At 57.5% G+C, this 17,796-nt stretch overlaps 1 protein-coding gene across 2 annotated transcripts in view; it reads right to left on the bottom strand.

Annotated features, from left to right (window-relative positions):
- Positions 1-1,248: 1,248 nt before the first annotated feature.
- The window catches only part of NRXN2 (neurexin 2), a 98,014-nt gene continuing 81,466 nt past the window's right edge, over positions 1,249-17,796 (bottom strand). Inside the window, exons 20-22 of one of the 2 annotated variants that reach the window (XM_024749166.1) lie at positions 17,453-17,778; positions 14,822-14,900; positions 1,249-1,994 (exon numbers count right to left, since the gene is read on the bottom strand). In XM_024749166.1, the coding sequence (XP_024604934.1) occupies positions 1,690-1,994; positions 14,822-14,900; positions 17,453-17,778 (710 nt within the window). In that variant the 3' untranslated portion in view covers positions 1,249-1,689. Of the gene's footprint in view, positions 2,577-14,821; positions 14,901-17,452; positions 17,779-17,796 lie in introns of both variants that reach the window. The other variant, XM_024749165.1, reaches the window with a different exon arrangement.

The raw sequence follows: 17,796 nt of genomic DNA, 5'->3' as shown, positions 1-17,796 counted from the left end.
GGCACGAGAAAGCAGAGCCAGGAGGGGGAGGCGAGACCCACCAGGCCGAAGGCAGAGGAGACCTGAGTGACGGAAGCGTGGCTGAGTACTGTGTCCAGTGGCCCCCTGGGAGACACAGACCCACCCACACTCTGCTTGCTCTCCCGAGGGTGCCCAGGTGCTCGGCTCCTCGTATACAACCCCCATCTCAAGAGTCTCGGCTCCTTTCGACGGAGAGGCTTAACAAATCCAGACCCAGCTCAGCATGTCTGGGACCATGAGCCTGTTTAGTGTCCCCATGAAGAAGCAAACACCTGGTCTGAGGTGTGCTGGCTCTACTTCCACCTGCGGCCACAGGGGCTGCCCACGGTCAGCCAGGAGGGGGCAAGGTCCAAACCCTAGAGATGCAGAAGGGGCAGAGACCGGAGTTAGGCGGAACTAGGGGCCAATCTGGACTCAGACACTGAGTTACCTTGAGACCTTGGACCAGCCACTGAAGCTCTTCCCACCCAGGAATAATATCACCTCCCCCAAGGGCTATGTCAAGGCAATGCCCTGCACACACAGCCACCAGAAGGGCAGGCCCTCTTTAGCCACTAGGGGGCAAAACGCTGCTCCCGTCTTGGGACTTGTCAGCCCCCAGAGAAGCTAAGGTCCGTGGCCAATGGGACCAGAGACCAGTCATTGCTCACAAGCCTGGGGCCTGTTTGCGGTCTCCTTCCCCAGCCCGCTGGGACATGGGGGTGAGACAAAGACAAGCTGCCCCAAGGTGCCCAAAGTCATGCTCAGCCCAAAACTTTGGGGGCTACTTACCAGCTCTCGTGGGCTCCAATCTGCACCCAGACCCCAGCCCAGAGCTCGGACCAATGTCCCAACAGCACCCAACCCGAACAAACTGCACAGGACCGTTGGATTTGGAAAGTTTTTGTTTTCTTTTCCCACACATTTCCGGGGTTGGGGTGTTATCCAAGACTCAGACACATTTGTTAACAAAGAGAGAAAAAAAAAAAACTGGGGGAGCAGGGAGCCTGTGGGCAGATAAGTGACCCAGCAGTATGCGGGTAATGCCTGGCTCCCTCTCTTCCCTGCTGCCCGCGCCCAGTGGGTACCACAGGCTGCTGCTCGCGATATCTAGATCGCCCTTCTCCCACCGACTCTGGAAACCCAAAGGGAGGAAAGGAAGGGGGAAACCAGACACACACAAAAAGGAGAACTGGGGAAGGAGGGTGGGGACAGAGAGACAGCAAGCCTGGGGTGGGGACTGGAGGGCTTGGGAAGAGAAGGAAGGCTGGGGGAACAGAGGGAGGAGGAAGAAAAATGGAGGAAAATGAACAGGACGAGTAGTTGACACTGTACAAAACCCCCAGTCTTCCTTCCCTCCCAACCCCACCAAAATAAAACTACCCCCCTTAAAAAAATAAATCAACCCAGGGCTGTGAGCACGTGCCCTGCCCGATGGGCGCAGAGCTGAGAGGGACAGACAGCCCCAGGACGCACGATGACTCCGCGCCGACGGGCGGCAGGAGGAAGGGGACGAGCACGGGGTTTTCCTTTTTTTTTTTTTTTCCATTTTTTTGCGTTTCCTCGTCGTGAGAGAAGTCTGAGGCAGCCAGGGAGTGGGTCCCCAGGGCCCCGGCAGGGAGAGGGCCGCACCCTCCTCTCGGGCCCTCCCAGGAGGGGCAGCTGGCAGTGGGCCGCGGTGCCGGGGGCTCAGACGTAATACTCCTTGTCTTTGTTCTTCTTGGCCTTGCTGGGCGTCTTGGGGGCAGCCGGGGCCTTCTCTTTCACCACCGCCCCGTTGCTCTGGGCCGAGTTACTGATGTAGTTCCGGCTCTGGTCCACCTGGTAGGAGCCCTCGTCGCGGTTGCGGTACTTGTACATGGCATAGAGGAGTATGAGGATGCAGAGCGCCGCGGCCGCCACGATGCCCACCACCATGCCCGTGGTGCTGCTGGACTCCCGGATCACCTCCACTGCGCCCGGCGGGCCCCGCTCCCCAGGCCCCGTGGGGTTGGCTGTGGGCAGATGGGGGAAGCCGGGGGCGGAGGTCACGCCGGGGCGCAGGGGAGGGGGCCTCCGCGGCTCGAAGGACGTGGGGGCCCCGGGCCCCAGGGGTGGGTTCTCCAGCAGGGGCTGCAGCGGGTCTCGGTGGTTCATTTTGCCCGCTGGCAGGTTGGGGGCCGGGGCGGAGGGGGCGAGCAGCACCCCAGGGGCGCCCGTGGCCCCATCTGTCCTGAGGTTGGGCCGGGGAGCGGGTTTGCGGGGGGAGAGGAGGGTGGTGCGGTCCGTGACCAGGGGAAAGGTGGTGTAAAAGTCCTCGTCGTCCGTGGGGGGGAGGCTGGAGTCAAAGACCTCCCCGGAGGCAAAGCCCGAGGCCTCGATAGGCTCCTCGCAGTCGCTGTCGTCCTGCTCGGCCTGGCACGGGCCCCCGGCGGGCGGGCGGCGGGCCGCGGGCGGGGGCAGGGTGTCTTGGGTGGCACCCACGCCCGTGAGGAAGGGGTAGAAGGTAGGGGGTGGGGGCACGAAGGGGGATCGGGTGGCCACGGGAGGGGGGTCTAAGGAGTCCTCCGTGATAATGGGCAATATTAACTCTCCTCCTAGAACAAGAGAGAGAAGAGAAAAGACAGGGCGTCAGCGAGGGCCAGGGTGCAGGCGGCCGGCACAGAGAGAGAAACAACAGCCTCACACACCCAAATCGGTTCCAATTGGCTTTGGCGGAGACTAGAGCGGGCTGGGCCCGCCCGCCAGCCGGCCGGAGCACTGCGCTTTAAGCTTTAAGCGGGCAGCGGCTCGGATGCCCTGGGCACCCCACGCACGGGCTCTGTGGCTCTCTGGGTTTTGGTCTTTTGTTTGTCTTAAGAAACCAAAAGGAAAAGAAAGGAAATAGAAAAGAAATGGAAAAGAAAAAAAGAATTCTACTCGTTTAAGGCTTTAAAAACAGATACAAGAGCAGCATTTAAACAAACCTAACAACAATATCTTTTAGGGTTTTTTCTGGGTTTTTCTCTTTTTTTGCTTTTTTTTTTTTTTTTCTTTTGTTTTTAAAAAAGAAGATAGCATACCACGGAATTCAGGCAACTTACATCAACAAATAGGCCGTGTGATTTTAGCATGAAGAAAAAAATTACAAACAGAGCTGTGTAAGCGGGTTCTCCCGGAAAAAATAAGAAAAAAACAACTTTTCCGTACAACGTTTCCTTTCTATCTGTTTGGTATCTCCCTCCCTCACTCTCCTCTCCCTGAACAACTTGCTTCCTCCAGAATACTCTCTCTCCTCCCTCACTTGGGCCCTCTCCCCCTCATTAAACACAAAGCTGAAATCTGCACAGTGAAGGCTGGCGTTGAGGAACTGTTACCACCACTTGGTGTCAGCGTGTGGGGGAGGGAGGGAACAGTGGGAAGGAAGGCTTGGGGAGGAGGCACGTGACAGGCAGCTGTGTAGGAATTGCCTCATGGGTGAGAGGACTTGGGAGGGGATGAGCATGGGAAGGGGCTTTGAAGGCTAACTGCAGGTTGGTCATGGGGAGAGGAGAACTGAAGGTGGGAGGTGATGAGGTCCAGGAGGAAGAGCTGGCAGGGACACACGGGCACATTGGAGGAGGGTCCTATCCTATAGGACTTTGGGAGTGGTGGTGAGAAGCCATGTTGAGGTAAGGAGGTGAGGAAGGACAGGGAGTGAGTGAGGGAATTGGGCAGGGGTACATGATTCTTGAGCTAACCCTAAATCCCCAACTTTCTCTTTCTTCACCCTCCACCTCTGACCCCCACTGACTTCCCCCCCTCCCCCTCCCCAGAACCCCCATGGGCCGCCAGGACCTGGCCAGGGCTTGATGGCCTCTGGCCCTCTTATTATTGTTAAAACAATAATAAAACAACGGAAAGAAGAAGAAAGCAAAAAAAGAAAAGAAAATACATACACAGCCATCTGGGAAGGATGCACTTGCTAATATAGGGCCCAGGAGAACTACTGGGGAGGGCCTTTGGGGTAGGGGTGTAGGTCTCCTCACTCCCTAGGTCGGATAACTGGGGTCCCTTGGGCCAAAACTGCAATTCCCATCAGCCCCAGAGGGTGAGAATTACAACTCCCACTAGTCCTTACAGGGGTGTGGACCACAATTCTCATCAGCCCCTGGGTCAACAACTACAACTCCCATCAGCCCGCTGGGCCCCCTCTCAAACAAAAGCACTGCAATCCACTGGTCTGGGGTAGAACAGAGCTGCAACCCTGGGTCTAGGTGGCTGGTGGAAGGGCTCCCTCCTCTTGGAGGAGCAGCTCTGGGCCTGGTAGGGGCTGTAGGTTTCCTCTCTAGCTCTCCCTCCAGCACAGCTCAAGCCCTGCCCCCGTCTGAGTGCAGCTCCCTGGTCTCTCTGCAGGGTTTGATCTTCAGAGATCACACCACAAACCTCCCACCCGCTCCATGGGAGGCTTCTCAGGGCTTCCCTGACAGACCCCTCTGCCCCAGTGCATCCAGGCCAGCCATGTGCCACCAACCACCACACCTTGGCACCTCTCCTCCTCCTCCCCCCCTCCAAAGCGCTCTGGTCTCCACCCTGCTGTTCAAACACCTCTGCTGATCCTTCAGATCGCAAGCTCCAGCAGTTTGGCAGAGCTGTCCTTGGCCACACTAGCCAGCTCAGCCAAGACCTTGCTATTGAACTCACAGCCTTGCTGAGCTCCTCAGGCTGCTCTCCCCACCAGGCTCCAATCTCCCCCTGGACAGGGGCTCACCTGCACCCCAGATTGTGAAGCCTCGGGGCACCTGGGCTTCCACCGGCTCAGCCACACTGGAAAACTGAGCCAAGAGCAGAGAAGCATGTTTTGTGGGGCTGGAACTGTCCAACCCCGGCTTTTTATGGAGGAGGATGCTGAGGCCTGGGGTGGGCAGGACTTCCAGGGTCTTCCAGGTATCACTGTCAGGCTACATGAATGAATAGACTATCCAGTCCCTTCTGTGGCTCTCAGAGGCCAGGCGAGGGCCAAGTCTCACAAGGAGCCCCGGAAGGCCTGACTCATCCTCCCCACGCCTGCAGGAATCTGCTAGGCTGCTTGACTCTTGGCTTGGATTTTAATGTGGGAGGCCAAGACCTGTTCTGTCATTAATTCCTGTGTGACTGTGGGCAAGTTTCTTTCATTTTCTGGGCCTCAATTTCCTCATCTATAAAATTAGGGTATTGGGCTCTAGGCCCAGGGTGAGGCCAAGGCCTGGATCCCAGCCTGTGGATGAACATAGTTTGTCCTCCCATCCCTACGGAGCCCTAGACCCACCAAGGATGGCCCAGCAACCTGGCCCCTGGGTAAGTGGCAAACTCAGCTGTTAGGTCTCAGGAGGAGGCTGGTAGCCCTTCGAGTGGTGGCATCTGGGCCCAGCCATGACAAGGTTCCCTTCCCTGTGTGGACCCTGAACACATCTGGGGTCCCCACTGCTGGCCCACACCACATGCTCCCTTCCTGAACTTTGCCTTCTGTTCAGAACACCCTTCCCCTGCTGATATCTCATTCATCCTTTGAATCCAACCAAATACCTCCTCTTCCAGGCAGACCTCCAGAGGCTCCTCCCTGCCTTGGGTGCCTCTGACACCTTGTCCCTATTCTGTCCTGGAGGCACAGGTTTGGACTCAGTGCCAGGGAAGGCCCTTGCTGGGGACACATCATGGCCCAAGGGGTTGATCAGGCCAATCAGGGCGTAGACCTTGGCTTTCTATCCTTTTGCTCACCTCCCCAGTAGATAAGGGTGTACGGGGGCTTCAGGCCTTGGACCACAGACAAATCCTGCTCAGCCTGAGCCGCCCCCCACCCCCACCACCCACAACCATTTGCCCCAATTCACTGGTTCCTTAGGTCCTTGGGACACACAGGTTCCCAGGGTCCCCCTGTGCAACCTCCTGCCTCCCCCAACCCTGCCTCCAGAGCCCTCCCAGTCCTGGTCATATTGACTTCTTGGCCCTGCCCTTCAACCCCAGCCAATTCCTGGCCTCCATCTCTGGGTCTCGGACCTGTCCCTGCGTCCCCAACTCCTTTGGGGACTTTCCCTGGCCCGAGGCTTTGACAGCATCTCCTGAGGGTGCCCTGCCCTCACTCACATCCCCCCACACTGCCACAACTGCCCCTTGGTGTCCCCTTCTCCTGGCCCTGAACCTCAGCCTCCACCTCCCATGCCACTTCCTCCCTGGGCCCTACACCCCTCACCACAAGATGACACACTACTGAGACCCCACGCTGCCTTCCTTCCCCAACTCTCACTCAAGTCGGCCTGGGCTCTGTGGCAGTGAAGTCACACACAAAGTAGGGTACCGTCTTTTCCTGGGGTCATGCAGGAAGGGTCAGGCAAGCTTGTGCCAATGAGGAGTTAGTGGGGCCTGGAGGAGGGGAGGAACCCTCAGAGACTTCTCACTGCAGAAGTCCAACTGGGGGCTCCCCAGGACGCCCCTCCCGCTGGGCTTTTGGGGGTGCAAACTCATGAAGACTCATGGTGCCTCGGACCCTGGGTCCAGCTCTATGCCAAGGGTGCACATTGGGATGGGGTGCCCCTGGGGGTCTGATAAGGACCCTAGGCAGCCTCCCTCCCCTCCCCCACTTCAGGCAACTGCAGCATTTGGGAAATATTCACAGGAGCACTTATCATAGACGCCACCCACCCTCTGCTCCTAAATTGAATTTCAGTGCATGTCAGTTCCGCTTACTAAAAGGAATTCCATTCTGGCCAAGGAGACCACAAGCCATTCCCGAGCACCCTCCTCCCCCAGCTCCCCTGCCTCTGGGGGCTGCTGGACAAGCAAGCTGGGCCCTTTCTGCCTTTAGGGCAAAGAAGGCCTTTGACTGAAAATCTACCCAAGAACCCCATTCCCTCCCAAGCAAGATGTGCCCACCCCCAAAGAAGCATCTAGAACTGAGGCTGAGCGTCAGAGACTAAGCAATCAGCTGCCTGAGGCCTCATCTGCCAGTGCTGGGTGCCCTGCCCAGGCTGTGACGGCAAGAAGGCCACTAGTCCACAGGGCATTTCTTGTGGCTTAGAAACAGGGCAGACCCTCAGTGTGGCCACAGCCCTGCAGGTACACCATTTGGCAAACAGTATCTCTGTGCAAAACTGGAAAAAGGCATTCTGTTCTCCTGGTGGGCACAGCCCCGCTCCAGGGCGCAGGACACACAGCTTGGCAAGCAGAGCACTGGCTAGATTTCAGCCCTTACTCACCTGTTCCAGCAGAGAACAATCTGTGCAACTGTGTGCAGTGGCCTGAAGGGTACCACCCCTCCCCACCCGGAAACCCACACACAGCAAGGGCAAACGTCAAGGTGGAGTCACGGTCAGAGATGGTGAAGCGCCTACTGTGTGCACCCACCCCTCTGAGGGTCTGTTTCTGCACAGCTGGGCACGTGTCTCTACGCGCGTGTGTGTGTGTGTGCATGTGCGCGCGAACCTCAATGGATCCAAGCACGTGAGCACGCGTGTCAGCGAGTCTTAGCGGACGTGTGTGCACGTGAGTGAGCCTGTGCTCTGTACGTGGTTTGTGTGTGGTCCGCCTGCCCCTAGGCCTGGGTCTGAGCTCCTGTGTGCATGTGAATGCATGAATGTGTCGCTGAGAACATGTGAGCGTGCCACCACGGGTCTGAACACACGCGGTTGTGCCTCTGTGACCACCTCTTGCCCTCGGGTAGTGAGACTACATTTCCCAGCATCCCTTGCAAGTAGGTGCAGCCACAGGAGTAAGCAGTGGGCAGTGCCAGTACCGGCCCATAAAAGCTCCAGTGCCCGATCCTCCGCACTCCTTCTCCTCCTTCCAGTGACCTTGCAAACCACGTGTTGAAATGGAGGAGCCACAGATGGGAGGTCTCTGGATTCCCCAAGCACTCCTTGGGGCAGAGCCACCTGCTGGTCAGGAGCACCCAGGTGGGGCTTCACCTGAGTCAGAAACTCCCCTTTAAGGACCCACTGAGATTCGGGGGAAGGTTATCTGTTACAGAAACACATGTTACCTTAACTAATACAGACACAGCCAGAAGTGGGTGTCACATTAACAAAAACCTGTGGCCCTCAGGTAACAATTCAAGAACATGGATTTGGAGGCTGGAAAGATGCAGAACCACATAACGCAGCGGCACGACACCTGGCACCAACCGTTGCTTGGGACAGACCACGTGCTTACTGAGGCTGAGGCACTAAGGGAAGGTGCCAGAAAAGTCGGGACAATGCCGGCTTTTACTTTCTGTGTTTGGTAACGTATTACAAGAAAGAAACAACATTAGACGAGAATTGGTGCGTTTGCAACAGAGATGAAGGGACCAGAGAGAGCCCAGAAATGCGGGGCCGGCAAGTGTCAGAAGAACCACTGCCCCCAAACCCCAAATCTTAGAAGACTGGAAACGGCTTTCAGGGATGGTGGCCCAGTGACACTTCCACCTGAAAAACGGGGCTCAGCCTTGCCTCAAGGATCACACTAAGGGTGTGGCTCCCCACCTATTGTTTCAAACGCCCTCAAGATAGTCACCACTAAATTAAGAGATAGGGCAGAGAAACAAGGAAATAAACAGGCTTGAGAATTATGTCTAGGAGAGAACTCTGAGTGTCGTTCCGTTGACTGTTGGAGCCTTAAAACAACCTTTGAGCCCCCAGATATGCATGAGCAGGAAGAGAGGGCCGTCAAGGCTGTGAGACCTCCAAGGAGGTCATTTTCCCGACACCCACCCAGAGGATGGAGGACTGGGAAGGGTCTGCCAGAGGGCAGCGCCAGGGCCCCAGACAAAGCAGAGGTGAGTTTCTCCCACACAGCAGAGGTGGGGTTTCAGGGAGAAACTTCCCCACTACAGAGGGCAGAGCCTCAAGCTGCCTGCTGGCTGGATCTTCCCAACACTAGGAACTACAAGCCGCCGTGCGCCCTCCATCCTTCCCTTTGGACGCAGGGTTTTACGGTGGTGGTTTTCTCTGGCCCATCATGGTATTCTGGGTGTGTGTTGGGCTGTATGGGCAGTGAGATCAATTATCCTTTTAGTTCATGGGTATCCAGACCACATATGGGTACCCAGGAGCCAAGTCTGGACCCAATGGAGCGGGTCCATCTCCCAGACATCCTCACCTCTGAGATGACTATCCTAACCGGGTAGGGCTTCGGCTGTCTCTCCTGGGTAGGAGTGGGTGTGTTCTGTCGGTGGGGGGAACAGTGGACTGGATCGTTGGTGACCCAAAGCCCAGACTGTGGCAAATAAATGGCTAGCTGGTCATCAAATCTGTTTTTGCTTCCTCCTGGACTGCCTGGAAGCTAGGTCGTGCCACATGACCGAGCTCTGGAGAACAGAATCAGTAGGGCCCATGCACACCTCTTCCTCCCAGGCCTGGCCCATAAACCCTCCCCTTCATGCCCCTCCCTGCGTATCCCCTTCCACCACAACTCGGGAAGTCACGGTGAAGATGGTGCAGCTTCAAAGTGGAGACAGACCAGCCCTGAATCAGCGCCCTGAAAAGAGCTGCTCACCTAAGTGCCCATCGACAGATGAATGGATAAAGATGTGGCACATATATACAATGGAACATTACTCAGCCATAAAAAGAAATGGAGTTATTTGTAGCGAGGTGGATGGACCTAGAGTCTGTCATACAGAGTGAGGTAAGTCAGAAAGAGAAAAACAAATATCATGTTCTAACACATATATATGGAATCTAAAAAAAAAAAAATAGTTCTGATGAACCTAGGGGGAGGACAGGAATAAAGACGCAGATGTACAGAATGGACTTGAGGACATGGGGAGGGGAAAGGGTAAGCTGGGACGAAGTGAGAGAGTGGCATGGACATATATACACTACCAAATGTAAAATAGCTAGCTAGTGGGAAGCAGCTATATCACACGGGGAGATCAGCTTGGTGCTTTGTGACCACCTAGAGGGGTGGCATAGGGCAGGGTGGGAGGGAGACGCAAGAGGGAGGGGATATGGGGATATATGTGTACATATAGCTGGTTCACTTTGTTATACAGCAGCAACTAACACACCATTGTAAAGCAATTATACTCCAATAAAGATGCTAAAAAAAAAAAAAAAGAGCTGCTCACTCATCAGGAACAGTGTTTATAACTTTACGTGAAGAAGTCAATGTCTATGTGTTTAACCACGGGTGTTGAGAGTTTCTCTGTTACAACTAGTGTTACCTTAAGACACGTTGGGATCTGAACATGTCTGTGCCTCTGTGATTCTGAGCTGGATGTGTGGGTCTGAGCAGATGTGTCTGCCTGTGGAATTCAGCATGTGTATGCCTCTGAGGTCCCTGTGTATGTGTGCTCGGGGGCAACGCCTCTGTAGTGGGCTGAGTGCGTGAGGCTGCTTCTCTGGGTCTGAGCACACGTGGGCTTATATGAAGCCGAGTACACATGTATGTGTGGGTCCTTGTGGGTCTGTGTGCTCACCTGGTGAACACGGAAGCATGCATTTTACTGTGTCTGAATATGTGTGACTGGCCTGAGGGTCCACGGATATGTGGGTGTCCTTCTATGTGGAGCTGCATGTGTACCTCTAAGCATATGAGTAAGTACACCAGCAGCTGTGAGCGCCCGTGTCAGTGTTGGCCTGACTCTGTGTGTGTGTGTGTGTGTGTGTACACCACCGTGGGACTGAATACGAGTATGCATGTCTTGGTCTGAGCACGTGTGTTTGTGTCTGAGCATAAGGCATGCACATCAGAGTGAGCCTCAGAAGGTCTGAGCTGAGGTGGGCCTCCGAGGGTCTCCTTTCCTGGGGCGGTGGGGCAGGGGCGCAGGTCTGTGAGTCTGAAGAAATGTGTGCGTGTGCCTGGACCCCTGGGTCTGGGCACACACAGCCTGCCTGAGGATGCACACACGTGTGCCCTCATGGCCCTCAGCATGAGCACACACGTCGGTACACGAGGATATGCCTTTGAGGATGTGTGTGTCTTAGAGTACGTGAACAGATGTGCAGGCGACTGTAGGTCTGAGCCCAAGTGTATGCGGGGGTGGAGCTGTGACACTCGTGCTCCTCTGTGAGCCTGGGCGCAGACGTGCACATCCCTGAATTCACACGCCCACGTGCACGTGTGTGCCTGCATCTCAGAAGGTCTGTGCATGTTGTATACGTGCCTGCCCTGAACACGCACACACGCACCTGTGATTCTGAAACATCTGTAAGTCTGAGCTCACGTGGAGGATTCTGTGGCCTGAGCATGTGTGTGATGCAAGTGGATTTGTACACGTGTGTGTGCCTCTGTGAGCTGAGTGTGGATGTGGAATCCTGAGAGTCTGAGGATTCGTATATGCCTGGGCCTTGAGGGTCTGAGCACACAGATGTACGTGTCTCGTGAGTGTGTGAAATATGCAAGTGCTTCTGAGCACGTGCATGTATTCGGAACATCTGGTCTACTCCTCGATAGATGTGCACATGTGCGCTTCAGTGGGTCTGTGTGTGCATGGATGTGCAGCTCTGAGCACATGCAACTGCCTTGGTGGGTTGAAGACATGCTGCGTATGCACCCTTGTGCACCTGAGCTCGTGTGGAAGTGTCTAAACAGGCAGACACCTGTGAGTCCACATCTAGGTGTGGAGCCCTAAGCCCACACATGCAGGACTGTAGCTCTGAGCACACGTGTGTACCTCTGTGAAAATGTGCACGTGTGTGGGTTTGCCTGTGTTCATCGGACTTCCGGGGCTCTGAATACATGCGTGTCTCTTTAGATCTAAGCACCTGGTGCCTCTTTTGCTCTAGGCACAAATGGTGTGTGCCCTTTAGGTCTGAACATATGAGTACCTGTGGAAGTGGATGTGCGTGAGCTTGCTGGTAGGTCCATAAATGTTTGTGCCTGGATGTGGGCGTGCCTCTGGTCAGACACGAGTGTGCATGTAGCTGGGTCCCTCTGTGGGTCTGAGTCTGCGTGTGCGCACTTCCTATGTGCCTCAAGGGGAGCAATTCCTACAGGGGCCAGGCCCATAACACAAGGTGTGGGACAGGCTGGCTAAGGCAGCGAGGGGCGTTGGGTCACATTGCCTACTATGCAGGGCAGGTCCCCATAAAGGTACTCCCATTCAAAAGCAGTTAAATACCGTGTCCATCAACACAGTACTCTTGGCTGGGCTGCCAACCTCAGGTAAAATAACCGTTAGATGATGGGCTCTCCAGGCTGGGGAAGCTGGGACCTGCAGTCTGTGGAGGGGTCCAAGTCAAGGGAAGGTGTGAAACGTTTCAGGGATGACCCAAGGCTTCACACCTGGACCCAGGAAGGAAGATCTGGCAGGTGAGAGGGGTGCAAAGAGCCTGCGGGCAGCCCCTGGGTAGCTGCTGTCTCCAGCCAGGCTGCCTCCACCTCTGACACTGACCTTGGAGCCCAAGGAGTCCTGGTTGTCTGCTAGAAAAAAAGCCTCCCTGCACTGGGGGCACAAGAGGGCTCTGGCCTGAGTCCCCTCCCTCTCCAGGTGGGGTGTATCACAGTCTAAATCAGCCTGAGGGACCCTGGAGCCATCTTGGTCGTTGTCTGGCCTCCCATCAAGATAAAAATCCAATTTAAGCATTTCAGGGCAGTATGAGCGTGGAGGTGCAAACATACGCGATGCACACCTGTGGGTTGCGATGGTTTTCTCTGGGGGCTCAAGCGTGCACTCTGCCCTCCCTCCCTCTTATTTTTAAAGCTGGGTGCTGGGCTGGCCCGCCAGCCTCTCCCCATCCCCCAGCTTCCATTCCTCCTCCACCCTCCTTGTCCCCTCACATACTTGGCCCTTTGATGCGGGGAGGGCAGCTGACCCGCCCACTTCAGCTCCTCCTCACTCCGTGGTCCCAACACAGCCTAAGAGAGCTCGGCCCACCTGTGCACGCGCTCAGCATCACACCCAGGCCCCTGACAAGACCCTGGGCTGGGGCTGTGAGGCCAGAATTTTGGTGGACAGGATGTGGCCTTGGGGTAGCCCAGTGTGCGCTTCCCGTCCCTGCATCATGGCCATCTGCAGGGTCCAGGGAGAGCAGAGGCTCCTCCTGTCACCTGGCAGTTCCCACCCCTGCGTGTGCAAACATGTGTGGCAGGGCCAAGCCGGGCCCTTTTCTCGTGACCGCACAGCCTTTTGTCCCCAGAGTCCCATCCCGGGGCTCTCAGGGGACCATGTGTCACAGGCACTCCCCTCAGGCCTAGGCTTGAGGTACTGTGTCCACCTATAGGAAAGCCCCACCAGTAACTAGGTAGGCGGAAAAGCAGGGTGCAAGGAGAGTGCTGTGTCGAAGCTGCCAGGTTCCCAGAGCCTCCCAAAGCAACGGTGGGGTGTGAGGGTGCATCCCTGAGCCGAGCTCACCCAGTGAGACGGAGGGGAGAGCCCCAGCAGCGGAGACTCCCCACAGCGGACGGTGTCTGTCCAGAAAGCACTGGTTCTCGGCTGTGGCTGAGGAGGCCTTTCCAGCCCAGCAGCCGGAGGCTCCCCCAAGGACCTCAGGGCCCAGGACTGCCAGAACAACCCCCTCAGCTCTGGCCTACTGGGGGGACACGGAGCAGTCAGGCTTCAGCCTCTGGGCCTGGAGGCCTGCGCTCCAGAAACCTCTCTGCCCCTGGTCTCTGGAACCCGAGCCTCTGCTCCAAGGCTCCTCACACTCCTTCCTTGGTTGCAGCCCACCCTCACCTTCAGCCCCAGAGTGTCTCTTCTGGGGCTGGCAGACCCCCTAGGCTCATGCCCAGGCCAGATTCACAGGATATGCCCAGGTCACACTGCCCACCTCAGCTGATCCCATCACCCCCCGCCCCGACCCTGTGGGCACCTGCCCCAACCTCCAGCCTTCCAGTACCAACAACCCAGGTGCCACACACTGCAAAGTAACGGAGAGAAGTCTCTGGAAACCCAAGCAAGGGATGAGGCTCCCAGGGGCTCATCCAGGACACCACCAAGCCCACGCACTCCCACTGGGAAATCTGGCCACATCCAGTCTCCTTCCATTCCCGCTGCCAGCCTCAAGCACCAGGACCTCAGCTCCTCGGGCCCTCCATCCCCTCAGCTCCTCCCAGCCACCGCCCACCTGTTCAGAGGCACCCCCTGTGCCGTTCCACACCCCACACTTCTGAGTCGGCACCCAAGGCCCACCCCTGCCTTGCCAATCTGGTCTCTCTCTCTCTGGGGCTGCACCCTTCTCTCCAGCTGGAAGCATCAAGTAGAGCCCTGGAATGCCTCCCCCTGTAAGCCTTCCCTACCAGCTCTGCTCTCCTCCTATAGCAGCTCCCCAACAAGAAATCTGGACCAGACCCCAGGCCCAATCTCCCCGGGGGACCTCATGTCTGGCTGGGACACCTCCTACCCAGCATGCTGCCCGACACTGTGTAGTAACTGCCCGAGCTGGGCCTGGCAGCCCCGGCAGTGTCTGGCCACCTCCCTGACTCTGGGAATGAGGAGGGTTCAGGAGCCAGCAGAGACCTCCTCTTCTAGCGACCAAAAGAACACCAGGCCTCAGGGACTGATGGGAGTTGTAGTTCTGGACCCAGGAGTCGATGGGAATTGTAGTTCCTAGGCCTGTGTTCCCCATCCCCATCCCCCACACACCCCGCCCCCCGACACACACACCCTAAGGATTCATGGGAGCTGCAGTTACTCATCTTTCTAGGGAAAAGTCTCCCTCTTTCCCTCCCAGCATCCCTTGGCCCTCAACCCCAGGACCCCAAGCTAAGGACCTCACTATCTCTGAGGGGCACCAAAACGCCAGAAACTGCCTCGCCAGGGGGCATTTGCGGGACCTGGGGCAATGGTAGGAGGGGAAAGGAAGCTACCAGGGAAAGTTAAGGCCTGGCAGCAGGCCCCTCGGGCTTGGGCCAGGTGGCAGGGACAGTCGCCCCCCTCCCATCAGTGTTGCAGCGGGCCCGGGGCAGGGGAGGGGGGAAAGGCACTCACCAGTACTGGGCTCACACTCCTCTAGGTCCTCGTCGTCGCTCGGACACTCGGCCGAGGCCACCAGGAGGTCATCTGTGTTCTTGGGGGCGAGAGGAGGGTGGGGGGAAAGAAGAGGGTTCCAGGCTGGGTCAGCAGGCCCCACAGCCACCTCTTGAGGCACAGGGGATGAGCCCTGGGCTGAGACACACACCCTGGTCCACACCCCAGCTCTCTCATCGCTCGCTGGGTGACCATGGGCCTCCACCTCCCTTGTGCAAAGGCAGACTGAACAGCGCCTGCCCTGCAGCGGTTCCCTCGCTCCCGGGGATCAATGAAACAGCACACGTTGTGCCATTTATTTCTGGGAAGCCTGGGAGACTGGACCCCGGAACTGGGACTGCAGGGCCAGAGCGAGGGGGCCCGGGGCAGCAGGGAGGTGAAGCACAGGGGCCTCTGGAGGCCAGTACAGGCAGACACGGAGCAGGACCTGGGGGGTTTCTTGGCTCCAGCCTCACCACCCCACCACCTTCATCTCTCTCCCAACCCCCTTCCTGGAGCCTGGAAACCGGGCTGCATACGGTAATTAGGGCTGTGGTTGCCATGACAACAGGAGTCGACTTTGTCAGCATTTTCTCTCCTCCTGCTTGCAAAGAAAGAGAATCCCCAAGATGAGTGAGTGTTAAGGGGTGGGGGGGATTCTCAAGGGGTGCTAGGGAAGAAACTCAAGGAGGGAAACCCAGAATCCAAGCAGGAACGGACTCTGAGAGACTTCGGGTGCAGGGAGAGGGCCAGGCTGAAGGCCAAGGATGGGAGGAGTCTGGGGTGGGTAGGGGGTGAAACGGTCACATCTTGCTTCTTCCCCACCCCCTGAGCTTCGGACACTGCAGCCCTCACCCAAGGGCAAGGTGGGATCTGGAAGACTAATTTTCCTTCTGCATCTCCGCCCCTCTGCGCCAGTCTCCCCTGTGCAGGCTCCACCAGCACAGCTATGACCCCTAGAACCCCACCCTTCCCTTCTACCTGGATGGTCTGCCCATCACCTCACACTGAGACTGGACAGCCCTTCTTGCCATTGGGCATTGGGAATGGCCGGTGCCCAACCTTGGCTAGAGCCAGGCCTTTCTCCCAGGGCTCCCCGCTCCCTAGGGCAAGGCCTGGCATTCAGGTCCCCTCGATTTTCTTGGCATTGAAGGCAGAACGGAAGGGGGCTCAGGCTTGACTCTCTTGCCTGGACGAGGCTGTCAGCCAGACCCAGGCCCCTGCAGCACTGACGGGCAGGGACGAGGGGACTGCAGCTCAGAGAACCCAGCCCTCATTTACAGAGGCTGAAGGAGGGCTGGCAGTGGAGGCAGGACACGGCCCCATGGCTGACCCAGCCCCTCCCTCACCTTGGGAGGGCAGAGGTCCCTCCAGGCCCAGAGGCCCACAGCCATGTGTGATGGGGGCCAGAAGTAGCTTGGGCAGAGGGAGCAGGGTGACTGAGCAAGGTCCAGTGTGCCAGGTGTGAGCCCTCCCCCCGCTGGCCAACAATGACCGGCAGCAACAACTAGAAAACTCAGCTGCACTCCAGGGCATGCTTGGTAAGTCACATATACTCAATCGGCTTTGGCCACCAGAAAAGCCAGGCCTGTCCTTCCCCAGTGGAGCCTCATTCTCAGGTACAGCCCCCTCCGGTGCTCCCCTGGGTGCAAGAGAAGATAAATTCAAACCTGACACAGGGAGAGCACCTGAGCAGGTGGGGCAGGCAGTGGGGAGGGAGGGTAAAGCACCAGGGGACTGTCTGTACCAGCCCCAGCTCTGAGGCACAGGCATGGAGGACACTGAGGCCTGCTACACGGCAGTGTCTACTCAAGGTCACACGGAGAGGACGTGTGAAGGCAGCGGGCTGGCAGTCTCACTGCAAGGACACCAGCCATCAGGGAGAGGCTGCTCCTGCTTCCATCAGCCTCCGGAGAGGGGCTGCCACCACTGGGTGAGCCACTAGCCCCTCCAGTGCTGTTGTCTCTGTGCCCTGCGCAAAGCGACGCCATCCTGGCTCCCTCCGTCTCTCCCTCGATGCCCACACAACACTGGGTGTCACCTTCATTATGGGGCAGGCAGAGGGGTTCATTCCACCCCTCATCCCCAGCCTGGACTTCCTCTCTCATAAGTGGGGTGGTCTTCCCTGGTCTAGCTAGGTACCAAACTCCCCCTCAACTCTGGGAATGGCCCCCCTAGAAATAGTGGTCACCTCCACATCTACAACATCCCTGGTCATCAGGGTGACAACCGCTTCGAGAAAGGAGACCTTGGGGACTTCCCTAGTGGTGCAGTGGTTAAGACTCCGTGCTCCAAATGCCGGGGGCCTGGGTTCAATCCCTGGTCAGGAAACTAGATCCCACATGCATGCTGCAACTAAGAGTTTGCATGCCACAACTAAGGAGCTGGCGAGGCACAACTAAGGAGCCCGCTTGCCACAACTAAGACCCGGCACAACCAAATAAATAAATAAACAAATATATTTTTAAAAAAAGAAAGAAAGGAGACCTTGCCAGCCCCACCTAAACCACAGTCCCCTCAGACCCTTCCTGAGCGCCACAGTTGCTATGCAGACATCAGCCCTATTCCCCACCTGGAGCCCCGTTCCTCATGCACCGGCGGAGGGGCCCTCACCTGGGTGGTGCTGTCCCTCAGCGTGGGGGAGCGGCCCCGGCGCGTGGTGGTGGTGGCCATGGTGGTGGTGGTCTCCATGATGGTGGTAGCCATGTCGGCCAGCAGGGTGGTGGCCGTGGTCTCCGCACTGAGCAGCACGGACGGCCCCTCCCCCACCAGGCGCAGGTGGCCCTCGGTCCGCACGTTGGGGTCGCTCTCGGCGGCCAGCGCCAGCACCTTGAGCCCATTGTAGTAGAGGCCGGACACCTGGCCCTGGAAAGGGCGGCCCTGATCCCGGCCCCCAATCTTGATGGCAGCCTGGCTGTTGAAGATGGTCAGCTGGCGGCCTGGGGAGGAGGGGAAGG

Source organism: Neophocaena asiaeorientalis, unplaced genomic scaffold (genome assembly GCF_003031525.2).
Source record: "Neophocaena asiaeorientalis asiaeorientalis breed wild unplaced genomic scaffold, Neophocaena_asiaeorientalis_V1.1 scaffold43, whole genome shotgun sequence".
Lineage (NCBI taxonomy): Eukaryota > Metazoa > Chordata > Mammalia > Artiodactyla > Phocoenidae > Neophocaena > Neophocaena asiaeorientalis.
Note: the sequence above shows the minus strand (reverse complement) of the source record. Positions and strands in the feature narration are given on the sequence as shown.